Genomic DNA, 26907 nt, shown 5'->3' with positions numbered 1-26907 from the left:
GACTTTGCATCGCGTGGCCACGACATCGTTACCTCAACAAAATGATCTTGTGGCCACGACTTAATATGACGTTCCCACGAGATATTATGACGTTCCCACGACTTAATATCACGTTCCCACGAGTTTATATGTTGTGGCCACGACAAAAATAAGTGAACCGAACATGTCCCCTCCCGGTCACCGTAGCAATAATCTAACTTTGATAAGATACAATTAAATAATTTTCCTTATCATAAAATCAAACTTCAATCTTTCTTCTATATTTGTATGCTGTGTTCAAACTAATCTAGCATGGTGAATAAAATTTTCCTCAACCAACATCAAGGAATCCCCCCTTTGTTTCTTTTTTTAAATCAGCAACTCCCATTTACTATGATACTAAGATTGCAGTAAAATGTTTATGACTGTTGAAACTTGGTCACCAAATCTCGCTCACCTTCAGCACACTGCACAAGTTATTTTTGTTAACACACTTATTTATCTGCAATGGAATATTTTTTTCATTCTGTCCTCAGGGATAACAAGATACAAATCTTATACTTCTTCAGATATAAAATATAAAATATTAACTACGTGTAATCTTATTTATATTTATCTATTATATTATTAGGCTACATTTATTGAATAAATATATATCTTATTATTTTAACGTATTTCATACTACAATAATCTGCAACGTTAATATCTTGAAACAGTGGTCTAATTTCCTTTACTTTTTTTAATACACACCATTTACACATGTCCCTAAGGCTCATTCACACATTCTTTATCCCTTTCAAGTGACCACGGTTGGGGGTCACGATTTTTAACCACAGGCACAGTCAAGCAAGACACAGGATCCCACACACTCATTCTTGTACATCTATCTTTATGAGGACATTCATTGACAAAATGCAATCTCTAGCCGCTTACCCTAACCTTACCCATCACAACTAAGTACCTAACCCGAACCCTTACCCTAAACCTACCCTTAACATAATTATAACCTTATCCCTAAAACCAAGTCTTGACCCTCAAACAGGCCTTTCAAGGGGTCTCAGAAAGTGAGGACCGGCCAAAATGTCTTCACTTTATTCTCTTTGTCCTTACTCCAATGGTCTAAAACTCAAACTGGTCCTCACAAAGATAGTTGTACAAGTACACACACACACACACACACGCACACACACACACACACACACACACACACACACACACACACACACACACACACACACACACACACACACACACACACACACACACACACACACACACACACTTCTGTATTCTATTCCCTGTCAGATCTGAATTATCACTTGTGCTCAATTTTTATTTTTTAAACAATACATTTAAAGATTCACTGCTGCACTTCCTCAACACAGTGAAAAACAATACACTTTAAAACTATAAGATCCACTGCTGCAATTCCTCAACACAGTGGAATACAATATACTTTTAAAACTATCTTATCCATAGACCTCTGCGATTCACTTCCTAAACACAACAGAGTGGTATAAGACTTAGCGTACCCGAGCAAACTTTCGGTAAACCTATGTTTAAACAAAAAAAACGGTAACCGCAGGTTAAACTTCTTCTGTGTGCATGCAATACTTTGCCATCCATCAAGGCCCTCTTGACAAGTAAACACAAATCAATAGCGGATATAGTAAATACAAATCCAAAAAATTGTTTGGGTTGTTTGTCCAGCGAAGCCCGCCGCGGTTCGTCACCAGCTCCTAAAACAGTCCCATCTGGGCTGCCATTTGCTGTGGTTTCTCTCTTTTATTAAATCACTTCTCAGATCTTTGATGCCAGAAATATTAGACAATATCAGACCTTTGCTCAGCTCACACATATATCCTTTTCCAAAAATGTTAACACACCCTATAGATATTTTTGGGTTAAGGTCTTGTACCATGTGACATACTAGAATAGAATTTTCTGCTGCAAGCAACATTCCAGGCCTTGCTTCAGGCTTAAGAAAGTCAAACCAAAGTCACAGACAGGGGAAATAATAGTGTACAAATATACAGCTACATTACTTATTTTCTAAATAATAAAATCTTCTACACTGCAGATGAAGTTTTTGTTTAGAAATAAATAAATAAAACAGTCTGAATTGTAGCTGAAATATAACCATTGATACATGATGTCCAATGTAGTGGACAGATGATTAATCCGAATTTCCTCCCAATTTAAAAACAATATTTGTAAAATTTAACTGTGACTCATAACTATGTCTCATTAGATATTGCTTGATGCTACAACTTTTTTTTTTTTAACCTGCAAGAGTCTCCTAGGATAGAAGGAATTGATGGATATTCCAGAGCAACTTGGCATTTCTGACTGGCCATCGACTATCTTGGTTTGGAGGGAAACAAATCGACATACAATGGCTTGCCACTTGGTGGCAATGTATAGGATGATGCACTAGGGTCCTCTGTAGAGGTTGATGTGCAACTATGCCATCAAAACCCAAGTGAATGCAAGAAAATGCTTTTTGAATAGCTGTCCACTGTAGTGACCTCTATGTGTGAAAGTGTTAAATCAGAACATTTGGAAACAAAGCTTGCCTCTTTTCAACTGTAATCACTTGTATCTGTGATGATTGCATTACCCGTGTGTAGAAAAAAAAAAACGAGTTTTGCTGTCATGGCAAAAAAGGTTGTCGATGAACATTTTTTTGTCAAAGATTTTGTTAATGAAATTAACACTATTCCAGTGAAATGGAATCTTAAAGGAGTAATGACTGCTTTTTTTCATGTTTCTTGAGGTGCACTTATAATGTTAGTATGATTTCTACATCAAAACTGGTCATAATTTAGAAATAAAAGGCCATTTTCTACCCTGATATTAGCCCTCTGATTTGAACGCTGTTCAAATCCTTTGAGACTTAAATGCCCAATATGATTGGCTAACATCTTTGCATATGAAACTTTTAAGTTTTTACTATTACAGCTGTCGATATTTACTAATCGTGGAAAATGTTAATTACAGCATTATATTTAGATCTACTCCTGTGGCATGAAATGGAGCAATGAGCATGTAAGGCTGGAAGCTTACGCTGCTATTTTTGAACCAATAATCGGAACAAAAGGCAGTTAAATGATGACGTGTATAATTCAAATATTTATCTGACTCCAATATAATGAATCTGACTCCGTTAAAGTTGTTGTTATTCTTTATAGCAAAAGGTCTTTCTTAGAACTGAAAGAAAACGTAGGATTTAACCTGAACGTTTAGATAACAAAAGTTATAATCACTTTAGCTTTCAAAATGATCAGTGATAAAAGGAAAGATTCTCAAAGCCTTTAAAGCAGGCAAAGTTATTTATTAAGTTAAATGTTTAAATATACAGACAGTAGAATGGAACAACATACTGTATAGAAAACTTAGTTGTAACAAATATTGCACTGTTGTGCAGACAAGGCCGTAAAAGCCTATCTTGTAGTATGAGGTTACGCACCGGTGTGCGGGAGTGGCAGGGTTAAAGCCTTTCTCCCAAATCAACAGTTACCTTTCCTTCTTATACCCTGAGCAAAGCATTGTTAAAATGCAAAAATGTTAAAAGGCAAATGGGTGGTGATCAAGAGGGGGAGAAGAACATTAACATCTTCAGCATGTTTAACCAATAGTACCTAGATTGTACATTAGGATACTTTAATATCTCTATTAAGTTCACCACCATTCATTTCAGTTTATAAGCTGTCAGATGAGACCAAACATGACATAGTTACATATTAGAACACAGTAAATAAACAGTATTTAGTTGAACGCATGGTCCTGTGAAGCAAATGGTACAGACATGTCATTGAGGTGCAAACGACTCTGTCTCTCCCGACAGAACCATCCTGTGCTTGGAGTGTCCCAACAGTCCTCAATCAGCATATTGATGAAACCCTTGTACTAGATAGGCATTAGCATACTGTGATGATGAAGGCCATTGTACCACGTTTAATTCACATGTATACCTTTAAAAGGCTTTTTGAAGTACTAGGGAGGTAACGAGTTCTGCCCATATTTGCTCAGCCCTAGCATTGTAGCTGATGACAGATATGTCTGTTGAGCGCATGAATGCAGTGATCTAGTCATTGCAACTCGATTTCTGCAGTCTCATAACTTTCATCATAACTGACCGTTTAGCAGGGATGGGCATGAATAAAATGTATTTATAAAAATACAAAATACTTTAGTTGAAATGGATCAAAATAAAATACTAAATACTGTGTGGAAAAAAAAAGTATTTTGTATTTTTAAAATACACAAAATACATGCATCATTATTAGACTGAAATCTGTCTCTACCTATTCCGAATGCAAATAAAAAACTTTTTTATTATTATTTACTTTTTCTCAGATAAACATTACACTTCAATCAGATGCACATCAGATACTATATATCAAATATCTTTATGCCATAAACACGCAAACACCTCCACGTATATACGCATGTATGTAGGCCTACATACAAATATATGCCCATACATACTCGTACACAACACAGTTGTGCTTGTTGTACATTTACTCATCAGAAATGTAAAAAAAGATTTTAAATAAAAAAAAGAAAAGAAAAAAAAAGAAAAAAAATACATATAATGTGGGGTATAGTCTTTCTGTGCATTCTAAACATTAACTAAATAATAAAATCAGGTCTTTGAGATGGTGCATAGTTGGTCCAATTTTTCCAACATAAAAGAAAACTGTTCTAGTTTATACTGTTCTACAAATACTGTTATCTTCACCATTTTGTAAATGTCAATTGTGATTTCCATCCATGCATTTAGGGTAGAGCTCTCCCATGACAACCCTTTTTTTGGTAAAGCTCTTTTTAACAGCCACCAGCAGTATATTCATTACATATTTATCTCTTTATAACCATTCTTGATACATATGTATATATCCAAAATATAAGGTTTTACTGTCAAATGATATTACACATTTAAAAGTATCTTGTAAGGCAATATGTATTCCACTCCAATAACTGAGAACTGAACTGAGACTAATGAAAGGAATTATGTTCCATCTTCCAATATCTTCCTTAATTTTTTTATATATAGAAAAATAGTTTTGCAAGATCCTTTGGCATTTTGATGCCGATATAGTTGAAGGATTCTGTTTGCCATACCAAGGGTTATCTGCTTTTAATTTATTTTGGTGCTCTATAGTTATATGAGAGTAACTGAGTTTTACCATTAATCTTATTTCCTCATAAATTACCATATATTTCAAGTGACTGCATCAGTTTCAATAATGAATATGTTGACTGCCCCAAATATATCAGAATATAATATGCATATCAAGATAGTTTGTGTTCTGTTCCTTTAATGTTAATTCCCCTGATATCCTCATTCTGTCTGATTTATTGAGCTAATGGTTCCAAATATAGTGCAAAAAGTAATGGTGACCATGCACAACCCTGCCTTAAACCCCTTTCTAGGTGTAACGGTCACCAGCTGGAGTGCCCTTGAGAGCCACCAGAGGGCACTCCACACCAGACTATTATCACTCCCTCACAAACTACATTTCCCATAACTCACTGCCCGGCCTCATCATCACTGATTCACCTGTGTCTCATCACCCTGTTAGTCTCAGCCTATTTATACCATGTTCACTCATTCACTCACTGCGAAGTTTTGTATGTTGTTGCACTGCATTTCCGAGCGTTTTCCCTGGTTTCATGTCTCTTGGTTTTTGGATTTCTTGCCTGTTCTGTGGATTACTCTTTTGCCTCTGACCCCTGTTTGTTTGTTTGTTTGTTTGTTTGTTTGTTTGTTTGTTTGTTTGTTTGTTTGTTTGGACGGCCTACCTGTGTTTTGACCTATTGCCTGTATATTGGATTACGTGTCTGGATTGCCCCTTAATTAAAGCTGCATTTGGATCTCAACCTTTGTGTCTCGGAGCAGTTCGTGATACTAGGGTAATACTATTTGATAAGTATCCATTGATTTTAATCTTAGCATTGGGGTTATCATATAGGGACTATATAGTTTTTATATTTGTGAAAAGTCCAATTAACTGAACCAAATGCTTTTTCAGCATCTATGCTTATTTGTCAAAGAGTCAGCCACACCATCACAGCACCAATCACTATGATCCACCCACTTGTTCCCAATCACCTGATTATTGACTTGCTGCACCTGCACTCCCACATCACCACTCACTACATATACACACATCACCTTCACCTCAGTGCCTGGTCTCGTCTATGCTTTACGATGTAAATAGGTAGTCTGTACGTCGTAAAGTATAGACGAGACCAGACACTGAGGTGAAGGTGATGTGTGTGTATATGTAGTGAGTGGTGATAAGGGAGTGCAGGTGCAGCAAGTCAATAATGAGAGTTGTGTTTGAATTCACGTAGTGTAACAGCGCAGCGCGTCTGGGTTGTACGTCACCACGTAGGCTCACTATTGGCCAACGCTGGTCATGTGTGTGATGCGTGTGACGTACAACCCAGACGGGCTGCGCTGTTACACTACGTGAATTAATTCAGGCCCATACAGACCAAAATGAATAGTTGAATTAAGTCGTTATTTTTGTTATTTTTTTGCACGCAAAAAGTATTCTCGTCGCTTGATAAACTTAAGATTGAGCCACTGTAGTCACTTGGACTATTTTAATGATGTTTTTAATAACTTTCTGGGTTTGCAAGTTTCGATCCCATAGAAGCCTATGGAGAAGTGATCCAGCTCTCAGATTTCATCAAAAATATCTTAATTTGTGTTACAAAGATGAATGAAAGTCTTACAGGGTTGGAATAACATGAGGATGAGTAATTACTGACAAAATTTTCATTTTTGGGTGAACTAACCCTTTAACATTGCACCATCTCTTAAAGGTTTGCTTAGCTCACCATACATTTGAAATTAATCCAAACTTAAAGTTCTTCTGGAGAGGATAGGGGTCGTCTTTTGAATGGTCGTTCTTCTCTCGCTCTTCTTCTGCTCCTGGTTGTTTCAGACCTCTAACCATTTTCCTGGTGGTGTGGGATAGATGCTCTGCTAGGCTCTCCCTCTGCATGATTACCCTGATGGGCAGTCTCCTATCCTTCATGTTTGCGGTCGCCTCCTCGGCCGACTGGTACAGTCGCGTCCCGTCATCATAAAACACTTGTAGTTTAGCGGGGATCAGGGTCTGAAACCGGATCTGTTTTAATACTCTCTTAGCTTCAGAGTATTCCTTACGTTTCTGTAGAATTGCCAGAGGGTAATCTTGGTCAAAGTATATTGGTCTCTCATTCAAAAACACCTCCTTTATTTCCCCAGGCATTGCGAAGAATCTCTTCTTTAATTTTGTAGCGGTGGTATTTGATTATTATTGACGGTGGTTTATCTTCCCTGTTGCCGGAGGGTTTCGGGCAAGCGCGCGGTGAGCTCTCTCGATGCCAAGGTCCGTAGTCGGGGGGATCTCCAGCGTGTCTCGCAGTAACTTTTCCACAAACAGCATTATTGACATGCCCTCTGCTCCTTCGGGAACATTGTAGAACCTTATACTGTATTCTCCCGTCTAGATCTCCCTTCTTGGTCGAGTAATTTGTTTTCTTGTTGATTCATGACTTTTATCATCTTGCTTATCACCTGTTCCACGTTTTGAATGCGATCTTCTACTTTTTCATTTCAACAATTTTTGATTAACACTGGTAAGTTCGGAGATAATTTCGGTCAGTTGTTGTTTTGTGTCTTTGCGAAAGTCCCTTATCTCCTCCAGAACTTTTGTTAAACTTGCCACATTACTTGGTTGAAGGCTCATGTTAGCTTCGCCATCTTGTACCTGAGTAGGAGAGCTGTTCCCTGCATTTTCTTCGTTCACATTTTCTCCAACAGTGCATTTTTTTTGTTTCCATCTCTTCGCCCCATTCTTGCCCCACTTTTCGAGGTAAACAGAATGTAAAAACTGTATATCTGATAATTTAATCGGGCAATTAAGTGGTTTTCCTGGAGGAGCTGATGTTTAAACTGCCATTCAGAGTGATGACGTCACCGGAATTGCAAATAACATTTTGGTGTGTACAACTGCTTGTGTGTACATTTTAGGTTTCAGAAGGGTACTCATGAGCAGTGTTTGGAAGGTTGCTTTGTAAATGTAATAAGATACAGATTTTTTTAGGGTAACAGAAGTACCTATTTAAAATGTAATAATTCAGTTACTTTATTAAAGTAATGTAACTGATTACATTTGATTACTTTTTAATTTCTTTACTAAATTTCAACTGTTAATCATTTTCAAACATTTAAACCAGGCAGGGTTAACCTTACAGTAGTACTCCACACTGATTACTGTCAGACCTTCAAAATACTTCATCACTTGAATTAAGATTATAATAATTTTATTTTAAAGCACAGCCACCACAAAATCAGATTTTAGCACATATTTTTAGTTTGAGATTGTTCTGAGGTTAAATACAGATTTCTGGATGAAATTATCTGAAAATTTCCAGCACTGGAACGAATTTTTATCACTCATCATGGTAGCAACTCTCCGACAGGTTGTAGCCTAAAGCTTTCAGTGGCAATGTGGATTGATGTAATTGGCAGACATGTTGGGCAGCAAATTTAAACGAGAACCAATCAAAAGCATCACCAGGCCCGCTGCTGGACAAATGGGTGCCCAAAGCAGAATTGTATTGTTGTGCATATAATAACAATGAAGCAATAATACTTGGTTCAAAGAAAGTACCAAAGCATGTAATTTTATGGTTTTATGAACAACACTGTTAAAATACAAAATGTAATATACATAATATAAATTATGTATTATAATAAAAGCCTGCAGAGGGCGCCAACGGTCTGGTGATTGTTGTTGTTGTTGTTATTGTTGTTGTTGTTGTTGTTGTTGTTACACAGCATGATCAAACTCTTGTTTTTGGCCAAACAGCATTTAATTAAACCATAAATATCAAAAAAATTATATCTGCCATTCTTTACGATAGAAATGCTACAGCCAGTGTCATTTCTTTACCACTGTAATATGTGGTCATCAAAATTCAAAACTCAGGGCGAGGATTTAAACTTTTATTTTGAAATCGCGATGCACAACAATTTGCTTAGAATTTATTTAGAATTCTCCTGTGTAAGCGAAGGGATAGCATTATGCTATGCTGTATTATGATTTTTAAACGGTTTCTATAGAGGCATTTTTTCGTCACACTACTACGTCATAATGTGACAAAATCCAAAAAGAGTCTATTTTGGAGCTTGGTTTTTCAATAAAGTGTTTTTTGGACTAACAAGCTAGCTTTGAGTTCTGAAACTTACAGGATGTTAAGGATGTATGAATAACAGTCCATGTCCATAAATAATAATAATTTGCTTGAGCTAAACTGGAGTTAACCAGGTAGCTATTTAAACCAAATCTCAAGACACTAATTCTGAGGTACAGTTTCTAAATGTCTTTATTTTGAATGCAGGTCGACAGATTGGAATTGCCTCAATCCAGCAAAAGCTCAGAAGTATTAAAGTGCCAGATATAAGTGGCACAGAAAAGGTGGATCCTATTGGAAAGGTCCAATATAGTTTTACAGGGTAAGATGAATGTCCCTTCTAATTCATGGTCATAAGTTCCTACTATGTAATTGTAAAAGTTATACTTGGTTGTAAAAGTTATACTTGTTATACTTGGTTGACATCTTCAAAATCAAAATAATTTTATGAAATATGTTACTCCCATTTGGTTATATTTGTACTTAACATGATTTTAAATGATTTTTTTTTAGGATTGTCCCCAATTAAGATATAGACATAAAATATATTTACTTGGCCTGGCAAACTTCCTGAAAATATGTAATATTCACAGAATTATTTGTTGAATAGTAGGGCACAACAGGGCTAAAGGCACACCTTTAGATGTGCTTTTCACTACTCCCATAGTGTGTATGTAACAAACGTGGGAGACAGATTAAGACTCAGATGAATAAAGTTCCAACATTAACTTTACTAATAATAATCCAAACGAGTAGCGATCCCAACAAACAGTAGGTATAGCCGTCAACGTGACCGAACAAACTCAAAGGGAACACACATGAACTTATATAATATGAGGTGAACACACCTGAACCAAACTAACTAATCACAGTAACCATAGAAACTTAACAGTGGTGGGAATCTAAACAAAGGGACACATGTGACTGAAATATATATATATGTTGTTATTGAACATTGATGGAGCAACAACTTTTGTGTGAAAATAAATCATAAAAGTGGTTTGTTTTGTTTATAAATCTTAGAATTATATGGGGTGGCAATATGGGCCATTTACCCAACACACAGGGTAAAAGGCTTACCAGCATGGTGCAAAAGGCATTATAAAAGTATTGATACAAGTGGGGTACAATGGGGCAAAAGATGCACCAGGGTAAAAAGCGTCTTTGATTACATTTTCCTCTCAGCCACTAGAAGGCACAAAAACTTGCTGTAGCACTTCCAAAACATCCGCTTTTCAAGATGCACATGGAGATTTGGCTGATCCTTGACGTGATAGCGGGCAAAGTTGATACTGTGTTAATTTGATCTAATATTTGATATTTTTAAAAATGTTGAAGATTTAAGTAGCAAATGAGAATAGCAAAAATTATTTAATATATTTTGAAACAAAGGTCTTCTTAATTTAATTGTGTTCAAAGTAATTAAAGCAACAGTTTTTCAATATAAGAAGAATATTTAAAAGTATGGTATTTGGGGTAAAAGGCGCCCCTGCTGTTGTGGCTAAAGGCACAATAATTAACATAATAATAAACAGCTGGCTGATTTTTCCATTTGTTGACATGACATTCAGATGGTAAATATAACATATTAAAGTTGGGGTAAGCGATATTTAAGAAAAACTCTGTTTGAAAGTTGGTCGGACCGACACAACCAGACACAACAAACGTGTAGCCAATCAGCATTATCAGCAAGAGTGAGATTTAAAGAAAGACTGTAAAAAGAGAGATGGATGAGAGACATTACAAAAGATAAGAGCTCATAAGAATATCACTGGAAAATGAAGGGTTATGATCAGAAAAGAGCTTTAGGACCCGAGTAACTATTAGAAAAACTTTTGAGTGCGGGAAGGCCTGAAAACAGACTTTGCTTTGATTCCACTCAATACGTGAGCAACTAGAACCAACTCTTGTTTGTATTTACTTTTGTGCAAGTATGTTAATTTTTATGCTTTCTTGTCGTTAGTTCATCATCTTCGCTTTGGTTTTCGTTAAGCATTATTTTGTGGCGCTTCTGCTAAAATAAATATACATCCACTCATGGATCCACTCTATATAACAGCCTGTTCTCATCCCAAGGCGTCATATACTGACGCTTTTGACATTTCGTCTACATCGAACGCACATGGCACCCTTTAGCGTCAATATGAGACGCAGATAGATATGGGCCAGAAGGCGCCTCCTAGCGGTCTAACCCTAACCCTACCCCAGACCTAAACCTACCCATAACCGAACAAAGCTCTGTGCGTGTCATATTGACGCCAAAGGGTGCCATGTGCGTTCGATGTAGACGAAATGTCAAAAGCGTCAGTATATGACGCCCTAGGATGAGAATGCGTTAAGTTACCATTAGAGGAAATTAAGTCAGTCAGCTTATTTCTATGGTAATGGTCATGACCTCTGATTAGATGTAGTGTAGTGTACTTAATTAATACCTTAATTAAGTGTGTATAGATCTATGGAGACTAAATAGCATACTTTTAGAAATAAGCAAGCATGGTGCAGCAACTAAGGGTATTAGTCAATAGCCTCTGTCTAATGACCAAGACTGACAAGTTTGTTATTATGAGATTCATACACTCAGCCAGTGCGAGACTCGAAGTGTTATAGAAAACCAAATGAACGAGTGTAATTTTAAAAAAATAGTTAAATTTAAAGGGACAATAAGTAACTTTTTAGGTATTTTATTATCTAAAATCAATATTTTTATTCATAAATATGTCCTCAATGGTGTCCAAATACCTCTGCCAATGATCTGACTTATCCTCGTAAACGAAGAATTTATTATCTTTATATACATGGGACGGGTAGGTCCACGGAGGCTTCCATGTAGTTCCGCCATCTTGAAAAACTATAATAGCAGAGAGGGACAAAAAGTACTAGGCCAACGCGTTTCCACAACGCGTTTTCGTTCAGAGCCCGCGTCAAGTGACTGAAACCAGCAGAAACGGAGCAGAGCAGTGAGAGGCGCTTTTGTCACTGCCCCGGCAAGTTTAAAAGGCTGCACTGCACGGTTAAGTCACAGGATAACGAGTCCTCTTAGTCGAAAAACTCCACAATAAGACCGTAAAAGGAAACGTGATCGGAGATTACAAAAACGTTTCGGTTACTCACGTAACCTCTGTTCTCTCTAGAAGAGGGAACGAGTATTGCGTAGTTAGCTTACGCTACGGGAAAGCCTTTCTTTCTCGAGATACTGAAGCCAAAAATTATCCTTAATTTTTATAATCTTGTCAACGCAGTGCGGCAGCCTGCAGACCTAGGGCAAGCTAACTAGCGTGCCCATTGGCTGCCCTGCGGCAACTGCAGCAGCCTACCGCTGAGCCCTTGGCGTGACGTCACGACCAATGAGCGCGCTTGGCGCGCTTAATGCGTCACAGCCCGCGAAAAGGGGTGTGGCTTAGCGTATATAAACAGGGCTCGGAGGCTGCTTCTCTGGTTTCTGTCGCATGAAGCGAAATGAGCTCGTGGCGCGAGCACGGCGGGCTACGCAATACTCGTTCCCTCTTCTAGAGAGAACAGAGGTTACGTGAGTAACCGAAACGTTCTCTTACGAGAGGTTCTCTCGTATTGCGTAGTTAGCTTACGCTACGGGAACGCCCTTGTCAACGCCGTGCGCGCCCAGCATCCACTGAATGAGTCCCAGGGAGAGCCCGGGGAACGTGATAGCGGAGAGCCGGGCAGCCCGAAGAGGGCTAGCGCCGTACATAAGCACACACTAGGGGGTTAGGAGCGGCACGGCCGGTCCTAACTGCCAATTCCCTGTATAGTGCAGCTCAACCAGTAGAGCTAAATCACACAACGTAGCCCGCGCACAGATAGTGGGCTGGCATACGCGAGACTTAGACTGATAAGACTTTCGCCTGCAAGGCGGGAACATCCAGGTTGTAAAACCTAACAAACGTGGAGGGGGAGGCCCAGCCTGCCGCTGCACAAATGTCATGAATGGGAATCCCGCTGGACCATGCCCACGACGAGGCCATGCCTCTAGTGGAATGAGCTCGAACGCCCAATGGGCACTGCAGGTCTTTAGACGCATAAGCAGCAGCAATAGCGTCCACTATCCATCTGGACAGGCTGTGTTTCGAGGCGGCGAGACCCTTGGTGCGCCCACCAAACGAAACAAAGAGCTGATCCGAGCGCCTGAAAGCGGCGGACCGTGAAATGTAGTTTCTCAACGCCCTGACCGGGCAGAGGAGATTACTATCGGCCTCGCTGCCGTGCGTCGGCAGGGCTGAGAGGGAAATGACCTGTGCTCTGAAGGGAGTGCCCAAAATTTTTGGAACGTACCCATGCCTCGGTCTGAGAATGACTTTGGAGTCATTAGGTCCGAACTCGAGGCACGCGGCGTTAACAGATAACGCGTGAAGGTCTCCCACTCGTTTGACTGACGACAGTGCTATCAGAAAAACGGTTTTGAGCGTGAGGTATTTCATATCCACAGTTTCCAAGGGTTCGAAGGGATGCGCTCTCAGGGCCTCCAAGACCAGAGAGAGATCCCACATAGGAACCGAGGGGGGTCGCGGGGGGTTCATCCTCCTGGCTCCCCTAAGGAAGCGGATGACGAGCTCGTTCCTTCCTAATGCGCGGCCCTGCTCAGAAACCGAGAGCGCTGAAATGGCCGCAACATAGACTTTGAGCGTGGAGGGGGACCTGCCCGCGTCCAGTAGCTCTTGAAGGAAACACAGTACTCGCGATACCCCACATGTCTGTGGATCGAGCCCCTTAGCAGTGCACCATGTGTTAAACACTGACCATTTCGACATGTAGAGCCGCCTCGTAGAGGGGGCTCTAGATTGTATGATCGTGTTCATGACCCCGTCTGGCAGATTAGCGTGTAATCGTTGAGGCTCCACGCATGCAGAGACCAGCGCTCTGGATGGGGATGCCATATCGATCCGCGTGCTTGAGAGAGGAGGTCTCTCCTCACCGGTATCGGCCAGGGGGCTGAGTCTGCCAGCTGTATTAGATCCGGGAACCAAGCTTGGTTCTCCCAGCATGGGGCTATGAGGAGCACTGAGTGGCGCGCTTCCCTGATTCTCTCGATGACCTGAGGCAGCAGAGAGACCGGGGGAAAAGCGTACAACGGGCCGCTGGGCCAGATCTGGGCCAGCGCGTCCTCGTTCTTCGAGAAGAACTCTGGGCAGTGAGCGTTGTCTTTTGACGCAAAAAGGTCGACTTTCGCTCTGCCGAACCGTCGCCACAGTGACTGGACTGTTTGGGGGTGTAGAGACCACTCCCCAGGGGGAACGTTGTCCCTGGACAGTCTGTCGGGGCCCTCGTTCAGGTGGCCAGGCACATGCGCGGCTCTCAGCGAGCGCAGAGAGTGCTGAGCCCACACGAGGAGGCGTTCCGCCAGGGTGCAGAGCATCTTTGATCTGACACCGCCCTGGTGATTCACGTAGGCCACTACCGATGTATTGTCCGTACGGACTAGAACATGGTGACCGTGGAGGAATGGGAGGAAGTGTTTGAGCGCTTTCTCGACCGCGAGCATCTCTAGACAGTTTATGTGTAGGAGATTCTCCTGGTCTGACCAGCGGCCATAGACCGGTCTGCCTTCGAAGAGCGCTCCCCAACCTAGGTTGGAAGCGTCTGTCGAGACAACTTTCCGGTGTGATATCACTCCCATAGTCACTCCTGTGTGATACCATTCGGCTGCCAGCCAGGGCTGCAGGGCTGAAATGCATCCCTGATTCACTCTGACTCGCAAGCCGCCGGCCGCCCAGGCTCGGTGGGGCACGCGCATTTTCAGCCAGCGTTGGAGCGGGCGCATGCGCAGTAAACCCAGCTGGAGCACTGCTGCAGCTGAGGCCATATGCCCCAGGATACGCTGGAATGTCCTCAGCGGAACCCGGCTGCCTATTTGGAGGGATGCGGCGAGAAGGCGGATGCGGCGCGCGCGCTGCTCCGACAGTCTGGCCGTCATAGCCAACGAGTCCAGTTCTATTCCAAGAAAGGAAATTGACTGACGGGGTGATAGCGAGCTCTTGGTCCAGTTGACCGAGAGACCCAGCTCCTCCAGATGGCTGAGAAGCGCTGTTCTGTGAGACACAAGTTCCGTCTCTGACTGCGCTAGAATAAGCCAATCGTCCAGATAATTCAGTATTCGCATTCCCTGTTTCCTCAGGGGAGCGAGGGCCGTGTCCATGCATTTCGTAAATGTACGGGGTGCCAAAGACAGGCCGAACGGCAGGACTGTGTACTGATATACTCGACCCTCGAAGGCGAATCTCAAGAATGGCCTGTGACGGGGAGTTATCTGGATCTGAAAGTATGCGTCTTTTAGATCGAGAGAGATAAACCAGTCTCCTGGGCGAATCTGCGCGAGGATTTTTCTGGTTGTGATCATCTTGAACGGCCGTCTCATGAGGGCTTTGTTCAGATGTCTCAGATCTAAAATAGGTCTGAACGCTCCGTCCTTCTTGGGCACGAGGAAGTAGCGGCTGTAAAAGCCCGACTCGCTCAAAGAAGGATGAACCTGTTCTATAGCCCCTTTGCGCAGCAGCTTCGCTATTTCTGCTTGAAGCAAGTGCGCCGCTTCTGAACTCACTCTCGTCTCCGTCTGTGCTGTATAGCGCGGAGGGCGACGAGCGAATTGAAGCGAATAGCCGTGTTTTATAGTTTTCAGCACCCATTCTGACGCGCCCTGAATCGCTTCCCATGCTTCCGCATGCATAGCTAGGGGTCGAATGGTCTCTGGGCTCAGATCGCCGCGCTGCGCGGGATGGGGAGCCTGTATCAGAGAGAAAGGCGCGGCGCGCGCGCCGCTGGTGCTCGAACACGGGGGCTGGTAAACAGTATTGGCCGACTGTACAGCGTTCAGTAGCTCGGTCCCATCGGATGGAGCGTGATTTGCTGTCAAACAACCCAGGCGCGAGAGAGGCGTGGGGATTATCATGTCTACAAGTGAGTGCGCGTGCTCGTGAGCGGGCGCAGGGTTTACACTTATGACACGGCCAGTGTTTGGGAGCTTTAGAGGATCCGTGACCCAAGGTAACTGGCTGGCAGAGCGAGCAGCGGGTAGGTGTGAGCACAAGGTTGTGGCCACATTTCCTACATTTAATACTCGAGCGGCTTGCGACCGCTTTATGAGAGAGCGCTCTGTACGCGTTACCATGGGGACCCTGTTTGTGTGAAGCAGTGAGCACATGGGAGTGGGCACATTTTCTACACTTATAACACCCTCGGCTTGAGCCGCTGTTGCCCGGGGTAACCAAGTGGCAGAGCGAGTTACAGGTAGATGTGAGCACAGAGTTGTGGGCACATTTACTACACTTATTACTCGAGCGGCGTGTGACCGCTTTATGAGAGAGCGCTCTGAACGCGTTACCATGGGGATCGTGTTTGTGTGAAGCAGTGAGCACGTGGGAGTGGGCACATTTTCTACACTTACAACACCTTCGGCCGGAGCCGGAAAGCCCGAATTTACACTCTTTCTGAGATTTATTTGGGCCGCCGTAAAAACGGCGTTTGTGTGCAGGCGAGCGAGTGGTATTACTGGCTCGTTGGCTGCGGTGTAAGCTGCTGCAGTAGCCTGCACTGAGGGGACTGACAGAGCTGGGCGTTTTGGTGGCGGTCCGGCCGCAGCGGGACTCAGCCATCTCTTCCTCCCTGCGGGTGCTAGGAGGACTTCGCGGGCTCAGACTTCAGCGTTATCTTGGGACGCGGACCCCGGGGGGGCGGCGGTCTGTGACGGCTGGTCGAGCGCGACCTAGGGCGGCCGCCCTGGCGTCGCTGCGAAGTGGTTGGTGGCCGAGACGAGCGCTGTGTGGAGCTGCGCGCAGGAGGCTGAGCTTGAGAGCGGCCTGCGGCTGGGCTCGAGCGGCGAGGCAGGAAGAGATTCATAGCCTGCGACGCCTTCTGCACTTCAGAGAAGCGGTCCACAATCCCGCTGACCGCAGGGCCGAAGAGGCCGGTGGGCGAGAGCGGGGCGTTGAGGAAGACAGCGCGTTCTGACTCACTCATATCCGCCAGCGTCAACCATAAGTGTCTGTCGATGACGGTGAGCGCGGCCATAGATCTGCCGATGGCTTGTGCAGCGGTCTTAGTAGCACGGAGCGAAAGGTCCGTCGCGCTGCGCAGATCTGTTAAGGCTGTATGATCCGAGCCCTTCTCGTCCAATTCGCGGAGGAGGTCGGCTTGCAGGATCTGAAGAACAGCCATCGAGTGCAGGGCAGAAGCAGCTTGGCCGGAGGCGGCGAATGCGCGGCCGGCGAGAGCTGATGTGGTCCTGCAGGCTTTAGACGGCAGGGCAGACTTTGAGCGCCATCTAGCAGACGGCGGGCAAAGGTGCGTTGCCACCGCTTCCTCAACGGAAGGGATGCCGGTATAGCCTTTCTCGGCGGCCCCGTCCACCTGGGAGAGAGCCGAGGAGACAGACGAGCGGAGTCTAGCGGAGAAGGGCGCGTTCCACGACTTCGACAGCTCCTGGTGGAGCTCAGGCAGGAAGGGTGCTGACCTAGAGGCTGGCGCTTGGCGGCGGCTAGGCAGAAAACACCCGTCGAGTCGGTTAGGCGCGGGCTCCTTGGGTGGGGACCAGTCCAACCCCAGTCGGTCGACCGCTTTGGTGAGGAGGCGGATAAGCTCCGCGTCGACACTGGAGCGGGACCTGCCAGACTCAGGAGTCGAGGAGGCGGAGCGGTGAGAGCCCGACCACTCCTCGCTGTCCGAAGCAAGCAGAGAGCAGCTGTCAGCGGCGTCATCTGCTTCATCCCCTGAGGCGACGGCAGTGCGGGCAGTAGCCGGCCGCTGCGCGTCGGTGAAGGGCGGGGGAGAAGGAGAAAGCGAGGCTCGCGGGAGGGGCTCCGGCGAGCGCTCAGCTATAACCACCGGCTCTGGAGGCCTTTGAGAGCGGCGTTTCTTCTTACGCGGCCCTGAAGAGGCAGCCGGGGAAGGTGGAGGATCGTCAAACATGGCGAGTCGAGCCCGCAGGGTCGACATCGGCAAGTCCTCACACTGTTCGCAGCCGCCCGAGGAGAGGGCGCGGGCTGCGTGGTCGAAGCCCAGGCAGAGAGCGCAAACCACGTGGCGGTCTCCATCGCTGAGCGGGGCTCTGCACGAGCCACAGGATGAGCGAGGCATTTGCAACAACGCCTCGCGCTCTTTTAGATGCAAAAGTGTGTCGCGGGGCGAACACACAAACACATACAAAACAGAGCAGTAAAGGATATGATCGCCGTATAGCGAAGCAGGCAGGGAAAGCTGAAGGCGGCGAAGGCGGCCGGCGTCCTCAGGCTGAGATCCTCGGCGTGCTGGTCGCTTGTTTCGACGGCGGCTTCCTCAGAGAGCAGCGATGCGAAGAGCTTCGCTGAAAAGACAGAAATCAGAGAAGCAGCCTCCGAGCCCTGTTTATATACGCTAAGCCACACCCCTTTTCGCGGGCTGTGACGCATTAAGCGCGCCAAGCGCGCTCATTGGTCGTGATGTCACGCCAAGGGCTCAGCGGTAGGCTGCTGCAGTTGCCGCAGGGCAGCCAATGGGCACGCTAGTTAGCTTGCCCTAGGTCTGCAGGCTGCCGCACTGCGTTGACAAGATTATAAAAATTAAGGATAATTTTTGGCTTCAGTATCTCGAGAAAGAAAGGCTTTCCCGTAGCGTAAGCTAACTACGCAATACGAGAGAACCTCTCGTAAGAGAACAAGGGTTATTAGCTATAATGTCGGGATAGCTAATGCAGGAGAAAGCTTTCAAAAGAGACGCTGAAGTTGCCTGCTTTCTTCTCGACAGGTAAGTCAATGTTAAGGTCTTAATTACAGGCTTTTTATTTTTTTATTAGCCTATATAGACCAGCGTTTCCCAGCGGGAAACTGTGTAAAAAAAAAACAAATCTTTACCATCAATCTCGGATCGTCGGAAGTCTCTAATAACAACAAATAATGCGCACAAATTTATAATACAAATGCAAATCATAAGTTTTTGGCGTTGAATTGCGGAGGTTGCGCTTGCATGTGATTTTATTCCCGTGCCTCATTCCCAGTGCGTCCACATAAAGCTGCCTATTTTTCATTGATGCGCTTACAGTCAAATACACACGAATTGTCACAACGTCCGTCTTGCCGCGTATTCACATCGGTTGTGCTGCTGTCAACGCAACGCGTGCGATTAATATTTTTCAATTTAACACGTTAAAAATATTTAACGCAATTAAAGCAGCATTTTTTTCTGTCATCCTTTGGCTAGCGTTACATTATATAATCACGTTCTTCTTCATGCAAATGCTTCTAACCATGCAAGCGAGAAAATACAAAAGAGAATGCGCTGTCCTGTGATGCTGACACGACGCGCGCCAGACTCGACTTCTCTTTCGCGCTTTCGCTTTGAGTATCCTCATGAGAGCAGTCTTAAATAAGTTAAATAAAGTCTTAAATGAACGTTAAGAGTTGTGAGAAAATGGGACGCTTGTGGGATCCACATGTGACAGTGCAGCAGTGACATCAGAATCAAATAACACTTCATTCATAAAAAGATGCCATTAAACAATTATTTGAAATATACTGTCTTTATGATGTTTCTACATTAATTTGGAGATTTACTGTGAAATTATTAGGCTACATAAAATATAGTAAAAACAAGCTATCTTGTGCAATTATAACAAAATTATATATTATATAAAATTAAAAATGTTTAATTCATTCATTCATTTGTAACATGCATGAACGAAGAAAAAAAAAGGAACAGGAAGAAGAAAATCTTATGGTAGCCTACCTGTCATTTATTTGTGCACATCAAAAAAAAAAAAAAAAAAAAAAAAAACAGCACATTTCAAAGTATAGTATCAAAGTAGTATCGTGACAACACTAGTGTAGGGTGCCACACATTTTTTTTAAATTTCAAAGGGTGCCTTGACTGAAAAAAGGTTGGGAAACACTGATATAGACAGTAGAACATAGTTAAAAGTTAAACAGGCTTTTTGATGAATAGCAGCTATTGAGTAAAGTAGAGATGGTCCTATAAACAAGGTTGTAAGTTTTGTTTGTTCAAAACTGTAACATTCGTTTGTTCGTTGTGTCAAGTTGTAGTTTGTTTGAAATAACAAACCAGTTCACCAGAAGGAAAACTCGACGAGGTGCTATTAGAAGACATCCTGTCAAAGCTTTTTGGTACATATCGCTTACCGTAGATGCAACGCGCATTTGAAAACGCGAGGCGCTGGAGAGCAAAATTAGTTTGATTGCAAAATACAAATTCACCACTAGATGGGAGTAATTCTTACTTACTGCCCCTTTAATAATCAAGTGTCTTGATAAATCAATTGGCATTTTAACCTAAATTCGAGGTCATGATAAAATGAAGTCAGATAAAAGTTTAATTGGAATTTAACTACTTTGCCACACTGAAAAGACTGAATGCGCAGGAAAATTTCACCCACTGGAAACCGTCGTTGGACCAGTGGGCAGACTAAAAGGCCCACATTGCCATCTCGTACATTTATAAGATTTAAAATAAACAACTCTTATTATTTTTTTTCACACAAAATCTTTTGCTCCATTAATGTTCAATACAAACATATTTATTTTTTCTGCAATCACACAATATGGGAGTAGTGAAAAGGTTAGAGATATTAATAAAAACGAAGTTAATTCAGCCAGCGCTCATACCTTTGTTTACATCCTGTTTTCGGTGGAACGCCATAGTAATCGATTGTCGAGTTCACGCGCATAGGTTTAGTTACCAATGATCACGCGCGTGAACTCGACAATCGATTACTATGGCGTTCCACCGAAAACAGGATGTAAACAAAGGTATGAGCGCTGGCTGAATTAACTTCGTTTTTATTAATATCTCTAACATCTACTGCAGTCAGATTCACCCGTGTTCACTCGGAAGGAATCACTCACATTTTCTGTGCACTTGTAATGACACTTAAAGGATGTTAAGAGGCTAAAAAGCAGGCTTACTACTTGCCCTATTGAAGTCAACAGGGTGCAAATTTTAAAAATAGAATAACTCGGTGTAGGCAACACCGATTTTTGTCGTTGTTCTCTGTATTGACAGCTCTCCAAATGTACAAAAAAATGAGCTCAATGTTAAAATTGACCGGAGTTCTCCTTTAAGGTGTGCCTTTAACCACGTTTGTACCCTTGTTTTGAATTTTTTTAATACAAGTTAATACTTGTTCAAAATAATCACTTAAGCAAAGTTTGTACTATTTTCCGTTTATTTTGATAAATAGATGAATACATTTTTACTCTATAAATTTAAAATGCCATTAAAATCGTAATCGTTTCATTTAAAAAATACAGAAACAAAATTATTCAAAAAAGTAAAGATTCTGAAAAGCATTGAATGAGATCCCACAATAATTTTATATAAATTAAATGTAATTAATTTATAAATAAATTTTATAAATTAAATGGGGCTTGGGGAGTTACTGGATTGCTGATGATATGATTGCTGGTAATAGCACAAATATACATCATAGGATGCAGATTGCAAACCTGGGACTTCCCAAATCAGCATTGGGGTTAGTTCCTAACACTGGAGTCATGCTTTCAATTGATGATGCCTACATCAGTCTGCATGGAAATTGGAGAGTCAAATACCTCAGGATCATGTAAGTAGAGTGTCCACATTACTTATTCTCACAAGCTAAATTAAATTCCGGAAAAAAATGTAAAATGCTAAATATCTGATCACTTCACACACAGAAAAGACAGTGGATCATTTGATCTGACTGTGAGTGAACTGACCATTAGCACCACTATTGCAGCCATGAGTGATGACACTGGCCGCCCAACAGTCAGCATGACCAACTGTGCAGCAACTGTGGGAAGTGTCAACGTCAAATTTCATGGTGGGGCCAGGTAACTGCAACACAAAGCAGTCAAAGTCAAAAATGTATATTAAATTACCATATCATGTCAGCTTCACAATTCAGATGAAAGGAAAATCTGTCATTACAGTTGCTCTTACAAATTAAAAGTTTAATGAAGAAGGATCCATTGCACAAAATAACTGTTCTTTTTTTATATTATTTAATTATTTACATTTACATGTAAAAAGAAGAATATTTTAGAGGAAGTGCAATCTGTGGCTGTTTTCTAAATGATTCAAGTAAAAAGATTAGCTTTGGGTTTGGGTGCCATGTTATTTTTTAGTTGTACAACCTTTTTGTAAAGGAAAACAAATTTATACTTTTTCTTACAGTATCTTTCATCATAGGATTGTATAGTTGGGTATTAATAGTAGGATTGTATATTTTTTTTTAATGGGGGGGGGAATGCAGTAACAGTTATGATGTAGGAAACAGTTGTTTGTAATTGTTTGATGCAAGAGAGTTAGAGAAGTTCAGTGAGGCAGGACAGGTCAATATTAACTTCTTATAAGAGGAGATTTGATAAGCTGATAAATTATAGTAATTGAATTAAACAATCTAAATACTATGTAATAGTTGAATACTAATAATTATAATAATATAAAATCAGGAATTAATGTTATTTGACAAAAAAACAAATCACAATTGAAGAGTTTATATCTAATGAATGTGTTAGAACAAACATTTTAATTTTCTGCACTATTATTTCCTGTATTTATGACAGCTGGTTGTATAACCTCTTCAGTTCCTTCATTAATAAGGCTTTACGCAATGCTCTACAGAAACAGGTAAGGAATCTAGGCTGTGTGAATGCCCCCTATTATGCCCACTAAAAGAACTGAGATGCAATGTAAGGGCATACTTCATGTTTCACATACAACAATCTATCTGCTGTTTCAGATCTGCCCTTTGATGGCTGACTCCATTGCTGAAATGAACCCCCACCTGAAAACATTAAATGGTGATATGATAAATTATTATTTATTAATAATTCAAGATTAGTATATGAAAACCAGCATTATTCAAACAATTCTCGATAACACCAAATAATAATAATAATAATAATAATCATAATATTGTTGACCCTCAAGTTTTAGCCAAAGTTGACCAATTTGCTGAAATTGACTACTCCATGGTGGGGTCTCCTGTCATTTCTAATACTTCAATTGACTTGGATTTAAAGGTAATCTTAAGCTCTACCATATATTTGATATTTCTCTAAAACATTTCAAATTCTCTCTCAAAAAAAAAAAAAAACTAATTGTATAGCTAAATTTAGATGTTTTCACACTTAATAGGGTGAATTCTACAACATTGGACAACACAAGGAGCCCCCATTCTCCCCAACACCTTTCTCATTGCCTTATCAGGACACTAATATGCTGTATATTGGAGTATCTGCCTTCTCCATCAACTCAGCAGGCTTTGTGTACCACAGTGCTAGCGCCCTCCGCCTCTACATCACTGATGACATGGTGAGATACCAGTTAAATGTCACTCAGATCTGCAAGTTAAATATTGGAAGATTGTCAAGAAGTGATCGATGTGATTTTGGCACACAAAGATTACAGTTTGAGTCTTATATTAATGGACAAACATATTAAAATATCACGTGTCATGTTGGAATGGGCATGAACAAATATATATTTTTATATTTTATGTATTGGAGGGGCTTAATTGTCCAAAAGTAATCCAAATTAAATCCACCCACCTTGTGTAAAAGTTGAAGGATTGTTTGACGCAGATAATCCATGAAAGGATCTCCATACCCAATGTTAATGCTGAATTTAGTATTTATTTTCAAAAGAAAGCAATACATGGTTAAAGGTGGTCTATCAAACAATAGGCTCGTTTGAGATGTGCCTCACCTCACCTGAAATTGAGGCGAGAGTAGGCAGCTGCAGTGAAAAAAGTGCAGGCAAGACAGACAGTTCTCTCTTCTCGTAGTGGATCATTCACCTGCAAGATCAAAAGCAGATTCACACTCATGTTGCTAATAAACTGGATGTAATTTAAGTTCTATTGCTTTTATATGGAAAGAAATATGATGAACAAGACATCCAAAGTACTCATTTAATTCCCTCCAAAAGACATGTTTTCCATCAATTTTTAGTTTAATGTACAATGTTAATGTAATGTAAAACTTTGTTTTAATTTTTTTATAAATATGACAACAATCACATATCCCATAGAGAGATTGCACTCTCTGAGAGTTTGGGAATATTCACACATAATTTATACGCATTAAAACATAATATCAGTTTCAAAATCAAACATTTTAAAAGAGAACAATACATGATAGTTGTTTAAACCAATAAACATTAAGCTGTGTCATCAGCAAGTCGTTTCCCAATGTGCTTTTGATCAGCACAGTCAGCTGAGAGCAACTGCGCCTGACTGCAGAATCCGACATGGCCTGTGGAAAATCACCAATAAGATACATTTTTTATAGAACAAAGGCTTTCAGAATTGATTGGATAAACAAATGAGCAGATTATCATAAGGCCTCCTAGTTCCTTTTATCATGAGTACATTTTCCGGTTCATCTTCATCAACCTTGGTCTTCCTCAACATCTCATAACATGCCCACCTGATGTTCATAAATATTTTTTAATTGGAAGCATTTTATCTGACTCCCTAAACTCCCAGGCTTACAGTCCTTGACTGCAGAAAGAGGCATTATTCACCACTTGCTTCTCACAGCATTTGTAGATTAACCAAATATTTTCAAAGGAAAGCAGACCATCAATATTTATAATAATACAAATCAATTAAGATTCTAGATTGTACCACTTTAAAAAACAATACAACAATGTTTTGTACTACATACTGTTCAGTTTTTTTTTCTCCTGCTCAAATAGATGGCCATTTGATGGTGGTTCAAGTCTGTAACAGTTTAAAGGGATACTCCACTTTAAAATGAAAATTCTGTCATCATATACTCACTCTCATGTGTTTCAAACCTGTATGAATTTCTTTCTTCTGCTGAACAGAAAGGAAGATATTTAGAAGAATGTCAGTTACCAGACAGTTTCTGGTTTCATTTTTTATTATTTTATTTGTTTAACCAGGAAGGTCCTGTTCTGGTTTCATTGACTTCCATAGTAGGAAAAAATATATACTATGGAAGTCAATCGACCATACAATGGTCAGAAAAACTAACAGGTACAATGTGGCAGTTCCTTATAACATTATAATGGTGTTTGAAAATGTAAAACCTGTCCAATCTTGCCTTAGAAATGATTCTATCACGCACATGAGTCCAAGTATACTGTTTTTGCATGCCCTTTAATCGTCTAAACATCACACAGTTCATGCATCTTAACAAATTGAATCAATCGATTTCTAGAAGGTATATAAGGTTCTAAAAGATTCCTATCTAGATTAGATTGTGCAGTTAAAATCACCTCCCAAAACCAACAACTCTTCTTGATTGCATTTTTGTACCACACACAATATATTTAAAAACACCATTCTCTCTATTGCAGAGACAGGACAGTACACACAAATAAAAACAATAACATTCTTGTCATAGTTTGCTCTTACTTTTAAAAGTCTACCTTTTACTATTTCTCCTACTTGAAAAGAATGTGGGTTAAACCTTTTCGCAAAAAGAATGGCTACTCCACTACTAAGTGAAGTATTATGACTTAAAGGAGAACTCCGGTCAATTTTAACATTGAGCTAATTTTTTTGTAAATTTGGAGTGCTGTCAATACAGAGAACAACGACAAAAATCGGTGTTGCCTACACCGTGTTACCCTCTTTTTAAAATGTGCACCCTGTTGACTTCAATGGGGCAAGTTTTAAACCTGCTTTTAGCCTCTTAACATCCTTGATGTGTCATTACAAGTGCACAGCTAATGTGAGTGATTCCTTCAGAGTGATCACGGGTGAATCTAACTGCAGTAGATGTGAAAGATATTAATAAAAATGATGTTATTTCAGCCAGCGCACATACCTGTATTTACATCCTGTTTTCGGTCGAAGTCCATAGTAATCGATTGTCGAGTTCACACGCATAGGTTTAGTTACCTATGATCACGCGCCTGAACTCGACAATCGACTTCGACCGAAAACAGGAAGAAAATACAGGTATGTGCGCTGGCTGAAATAACATCATTTTTATTAATATCTTTCACATCTACTGCAGTCAGATTCACCCGTGATCACTCTGAAGGAATCACTCACATATAACGAAAAACCACCCCACTCCACTAGCCCAATCACAAGCATTTTTTAGATCACTATGAGTTTCTTGTAGCATCACCATATCTAACTTAATTGTTTTGTTTTACAAATTCATAAATTTCCATTCTTTTCTTAAAATCTCTAGCTCCATTAATATTCAAGGAAGCAATATTAATTTAATTCATTTTTAAAAGAAAAGAAGAAAATAAAAAAACAAGCAAAAGCTGATAAAAACAAAACTAGAAACCCATGCGTCATGTTTGGCTTTTTAGATATTATCATTTACAAGATCAGGGCTTAAAATTCTTTCAATTTTCTTTAATCGATAGATTTCTTTGTTTGTGAATCCGCTTTCCGCCATAAACTTCTTGGTTTTGTCAACAAATTGTTTGATGTCTGGAATATATTGCTTTGATGAATAGTTTAATGTCTTCTACGTCATAATCATGACTGGATGAAGCTCTTTGACAAAAACTGAAATTTGAATCCGAAGATTCATTGCCACTTTCCATCCCTTCTTTGTCGTCATCATCATCAACTACATTTGTTTTTTTTCTGTTTAACAATTTGAACTTCACTTGAACTTTTCCTTTTACCTGGAATTTTAAACTCAGTTGTATCTGATTCTAGGTCAACATCATCACAGGGTTCGAATGATTGACACTTCACATTATCACTTTTATCCTTTGTCAAAACTGACTCAGTAATGACATCACTGACTC

The 26907-nt window shown here is 41.2% G+C and overlaps 1 protein-coding gene across 1 annotated transcript in view; it reads left to right on the top strand.

The window, feature by feature from the left end:
* The window catches only part of LOC308686183 (bactericidal permeability-increasing protein-like), a 72904-nt gene that overhangs the window by 9405 nt on the left and 36592 nt on the right, over positions 1–26907 (top strand). Inside the window, exons 3-9 of the mRNA XM_081358629.1 lie at positions 9388–9502; positions 21602–21733; positions 21828–21983; positions 22719–22782; positions 22895–22955; positions 23086–23177; positions 23293–23469. Coding sequence (XP_081214755.1) covers positions 9388–9502; positions 21602–21733; positions 21828–21983; positions 22719–22782; positions 22895–22955; positions 23086–23177; positions 23293–23469 — 797 coding nt within the window. The remainder of the gene's footprint in view (positions 1–9387; positions 9503–21601; positions 21734–21827; positions 21984–22718; positions 22783–22894; positions 22956–23085; positions 23178–23292; positions 23470–26907) is intronic.

This window comes from Scardinius erythrophthalmus, assembly GCF_964197995.2.
Source record: "Scardinius erythrophthalmus genome assembly, chromosome: 25".
Taxonomy (NCBI): domain Eukaryota; kingdom Metazoa; phylum Chordata; class Actinopteri; order Cypriniformes; family Leuciscidae; genus Scardinius; species Scardinius erythrophthalmus.
The sequence above is the reverse complement of the archived record's forward strand: the minus strand, read 5'-3'. Positions and strand labels throughout refer to the sequence as shown.